At 37.4% G+C, this 4,591-nt stretch overlaps 1 protein-coding gene across 1 annotated transcript; it reads right to left on the reverse strand.

Annotated features, from left to right (window-relative positions):
* Nucleotides 1–1,296: 1,296 nt before the first annotated feature.
* LOC149378727 (nascent polypeptide-associated complex subunit alpha-like protein 1) lies at nt 1,297–4,011 on the reverse strand. The gene is made up of 4 exons (XM_089603504.1): nt 3,801–4,011; nt 2,888–2,969; nt 1,872–2,002; nt 1,297–1,794 (listed from the first exon to the last, which is right to left on the reverse strand). Exons 1-4 carry the CDS (start codon nt 3,858–3,860, stop codon nt 1,456–1,458), a joined length of 612 nt encoding a protein of 203 aa, XP_089459630.1. The 5' UTR covers nt 3,861–4,011; the 3' UTR covers nt 1,297–1,455.
* Nucleotides 4,012–4,591: the final 580 nt, after the last annotated feature.

The raw sequence follows: 4,591 nt of genomic DNA on the forward strand, positions 1-4,591 counted from the left end.
AAGAGAAGCTGGTAGGTTACCTCTCATAGGCGCTCGGTGGAGGATTGCTTGCATTCGAGAATTGCGATCAAGCATAACCAATACAACCCAAGAAGAGAAGCTGGTAGGTTACCTCTCATAAGTCAATAATAACCACTCGAGAACATGTGCTCGGCGGTTACCTCAATAAAATAACCTTTGAATGGTTATTTAAAATAACCACCCACTCTAATTAAATAAGGAGAAGTTATAAAGTAACTACCACATCATGGGTCTGATCATCAATGATCTTCTAACTCACCACTATAAAAGGGAACCAAAGCAACAAAGAAGAGGAAGCTAGACACAAGGACACGCTAGAAGTCTCACCTATCACGCATCACCCTCAATTTACTTTCTCTCTTGTATTAAATTCGTCTATATTTAGAGACAATCATGTTTGAAACTTTTATGTGCTCGGCACCTTGTACCTACCCTACCACAAGGAGAGATGTATCATTGCTTTGCACCATGGAGTGCTTCGACGTCAAAGGAGGGGTCGACGACCTCATCCAAAGAATATACATCATAGAGCTCGAACGCAAACAAAAACGTCAAGCAACTGGGGGACAATCCCATAAAAATCCCATTCTCGACATGCATAATCGGACTTCGCCAACAACAGGAAACCAAAACAAGGGCCCATCGAGAAAACCAAGGACACGCCAATCTCATTTGATGTCGCGGATGCCCATGTACATGTCATTCACTCTCCCACGTCAACGTGATTTGGTCGACAATAGAAGCATCAATTTGCCTACTACTAGCGGAAGAGAAATTGTAGTCCAAAATTTAGTACTCCTCCCCAATGTCTCATTAATAAGAAATTGTAGTCCAAAATTTACTACTCCTCCCCAATGTCTCATTAATAAGCCCCGAGATCAGACCGAGCAAAGCCTAGCCAGGCTACAATAATGTGCAACTTCGTCAACATCTTCGAGTGATCAACCTTTATGTGCTCAAGGGCGTCTAACCTTTAAAAAGTATTTTTATTCTACAACCCATACCCCCCAAGGGAAGGCTTATAATTTTAATTCTCTACTTTGCACTTTCACTGTGCTTTACTTTCTCATTAATGTAGTTAATTTGAGCTGAATAAATGAATTTAAATTATTAACCAAGCCCAACTAGGTTTATAATTTGGAGTTCAGTAAGCCAATATGAAGATCATGTACACTCCTGAGTATCCCTGTTTTCAAATATGTAGTACATATAAAGATGTATGCATTATTTAAGTAAAGTATCAAAAATTCTGGGTTAGGTTGAACTAAACAAAACTCAAGGAAAGAGGAAGAGGGTCGTACCACCCCTACCATGTAGAAATATAATAAGGTTCCAAATCATATATCATCATAGATAAAAGATAAAGCTAAAAGAAAAGCAGTCTGAAAACAAAATGGCACAAAACCATAAATAATCCAGCACTCAAAATAATAATCAATTGGTAAGCTCCATAATGGCCGAGACGATGTCTCCATCGGCAGCCTTGAGGGCGGTCACGGCCTTTGACCTCGTCACACCGGCCTGAGTCATGACCAGCTCGATGTCCTTTGGCTCAACGCCGTGTTCATCTACGTCCTCGTCATCCTGAGCCGCCGCGGCCAAAGAAGACTCGGGCTTGGAGATCACGTGGCTCAGATCGGGGGCCTTGAACTGCTCCGCGGCCTGTGTTTGGAGCTGCGAGCTCAGATCCTCGATCTTGGCCTCGCCGAAGATCACGTACGTGTCTGATGTCGGGCTCTTGAACACGTCGGGTTTCGATATCACAAACAAGATCTGGGTGGGTCATGAATGTGGAGAATTTTTTGTCAGCATACATGCACAATCAAATTAATGGTAAAAAACACACATACGTTTTTGCTCTTTTTTACGGTGACGCGGCTAACGCCGGGGATTGGTTTCATTCCGAGCTTTAGCATTGCCTTTCGGCTTTTCTTCTCGCTTCTGCTCTGCTTTGACCTACCACTTCCATCTCCTTCCAAACCTGTTCAAGGACAGGAAAATAGTTCAAAACACTGATTAGCTTGGCTAACCTAATTTTGAACATTTACTCAACTTAACAGACCTGATACACTGTTTCTATTTTGTCTACCTACTCCTTTGCAACTTTGTCATTGAATGGTTCAATTGAAAATATGTGAGTAAAAAGTTTCGAGTTCTTAAGATTATTTACAAGCAAAATGTCCTTTAATTACGTGTACCTTGTTTCTCGTGTATATAATCGTGTTTTGTGAGCTTTCTGTGTGAAAGTTTGTCATATACAATGCCTTGTATGTTCAGTGTTCTACATATTCACATTATTGTTTTCTGAAGATTTTGTATCTACCTTGCAGAGTATTAAACGCTACAATCTTATTATGACATTTATATTTTAAAAAAAAAGTCTACCAATAAGCAGGGAAAAAAAAAAAAAAAAAAAAAAAAAAAAAAAAAAGTCATCCTGGTATCTGATTTTTGTAGAAAACTAATTGAAAAGAAAGGTCTCTTTCAAAAAAAAAATATATATGTGAAAAATTAAAATAATTTTTGCATTGCAGCTCTGGCTTTTTTATATCAGCCTTTTTTTTTCTTTGTTTACAAATCGTCTTTTTCCATTTTGACAGGTGACCCTCTTTACGATGTTGGTGGAATACCGCAGCGTTTTGACTGTGAATCTGTGGATATTGATGACAGTTTTGCACCAGATGGGTATGAGTTTTGCACCAGATGGGTATGAGTTTTGCACCCTCTTTATGTTCTTTCGTTTGAGACGGGATTTTTTAACATAAAAAATATTTGCCCCTTATAGATAAAGAGAAACAGCGAATAGCATAAAACACACAGCCTGCAAACACATTTAAATTCAGAACAAAAAGTTCATCGGGTTTACCTTCAAGTTCATCATCATCCTTGTCATCATCATCGTCCTCTTCATCATCATCGTCGTCGTCTTCGACAGTGGGTTGATCGGGCTGTGGATTAAATGCTTTAGTACATGATACGAGGAGAAAGATAAATGCATGTATTCTAATCATGCACAAGCGATAGTACTTTTTGGGTTTGGTTTTAATACACGATTCTTGGAATTTAAACAATTAGATGAAAATAAGCTTAACAGCTTCTTTAGCTTAATGATTGTGCTGTTTTGGCTAAGATGTTGCACGATATAAAACTTTAGATACCAAGATATGGATATCGACATTAGTTAATAATCATATCTAAGTGAGAATGATTTTGGTTCCTGTAAGCTAAATACTTAATCATCGCTGAACCAAAAAATTAAATCTTTGATCTTTAGTCACTTGATGGTATCAGTCAATTATCAAATACTTATGCCTTCAGTCTAAAGTTTCATTTCCAGCTATAACACTAATCAGATTAATATTGATAAAAAGAAAAAAAGAAAAAAAAAACAAAACAAAACGAAACAAAAATTGAACCCATGAATCAAATCGTTAGCAAAGCGAACCCTATAGAAAACTTCTTAATTCTATTTTAAAATTACACAACTCATTGCTGTATGATTGAAACGACTATCCACAAATAAATCAATGCTTAACTTTACATTGAACCAAAAATAAAACGCTAAAATACTTTGTCACGGGATAATAAACAATGGTTCGCATTTAATTCAATCAATACGATTCCAAGATATTCAAACAACAAATTAAGTCCACAGCCACAAAGATCTAAGATCGTAAATGCAAGATAGATGAAACGAAAAACAATTTTTTGAATTAGCATCGTAAATGATTTGCGCGAAATAAAACACAAGAGACAAAGGGACTGAAAGAATCACTAACATCAATAGTTTGCTGTTCGAGATGAGCAGCGAGAAGCTCCTCCTGGGTCTGGGCAGTCATGGTGATCCTGATTTACACTTTAGATGAAGACGGAAAATCGAAGAGAGTGAGCCGAGAGTTTTCAAAAACCCTAATTCCCCGAGAGACGGTGGACTTTATACTCGCGATTCGATGTTTGTGAAATTACGCTTCTGGCATTGATGTTTAATTGTAATTTGCTAATACACCCACAGGTCATATGTGAGATATTCTCTTCTGTCTATCCTTCATTTCCTTTGAATTTACGAAAATTGCAAAAGATACCGTCTTTTTACTTTTCTGTGCAAATTGATACGCTAAATCTTTTAATTGATTATACTTATACCCCCAATATTTTAAATTTCCGAAGTTTTTTATTCCATATCCTAGGGCGGCGCAAAAAAACCGTAAAAATCATAAACCGGACCGGACCGGTGATTTTTAGACCGCCGGTCCGGTTTAAAACGATTTTTTTCCCGGTCTGGTCTACTAACTTCAAACGGTCCGGTCCGGTTTTAAAAAGAAAAAAAAACGTTAAACCGGACCGGACCGGTTTATTTTTAAAAAAATAAATAAATAAATAAATTAATGTCCAATTAGCCAAATTAGGCATTTGTGCATGTATTTCCCTCCCATACATGACTATATGATTTTGTTTTGGTGAAAATTTAATGGTTTTTTTAATTTTAATTATGTAAAACGGTTCAAAACGGTCCGGTCCGGTCTACACGATTCAAAACGGTCCAGTCCAGTCTGGTTTTTACAGTTTTTTG

This window comes from Urtica dioica, chromosome 12 (assembly GCF_054948205.1).
Source record: "Urtica dioica subsp. dioica isolate 48M chromosome 12, U.dioica_male_clone48M_v1_H2, whole genome shotgun sequence".
Classification (NCBI taxonomy): domain Eukaryota; kingdom Viridiplantae; phylum Streptophyta; class Magnoliopsida; order Rosales; family Urticaceae; genus Urtica; species Urtica dioica.

Coding starts and splice junctions, on each gene's coding strand:
- LOC149378727 (XM_089603504.1), bottom strand. CDS start 3,860: ATGACTGCCCAGACCCAGGAGGAGCTTCTCGCTGCTCATCTCGAACAG. Junction 2,970..3,800: donor TCGAACAGCAAACTATTGAT/GTTAGTGATTCT, acceptor TTTAATCCACAG/CCCGATCAACCCACTGTCGA. Junction 2,003..2,887: donor GGATGATGATGAACTTGAAG/GTAAACCCGATG, acceptor GTCCTTGAACAG/GTTTGGAAGGAGATGGAAGT.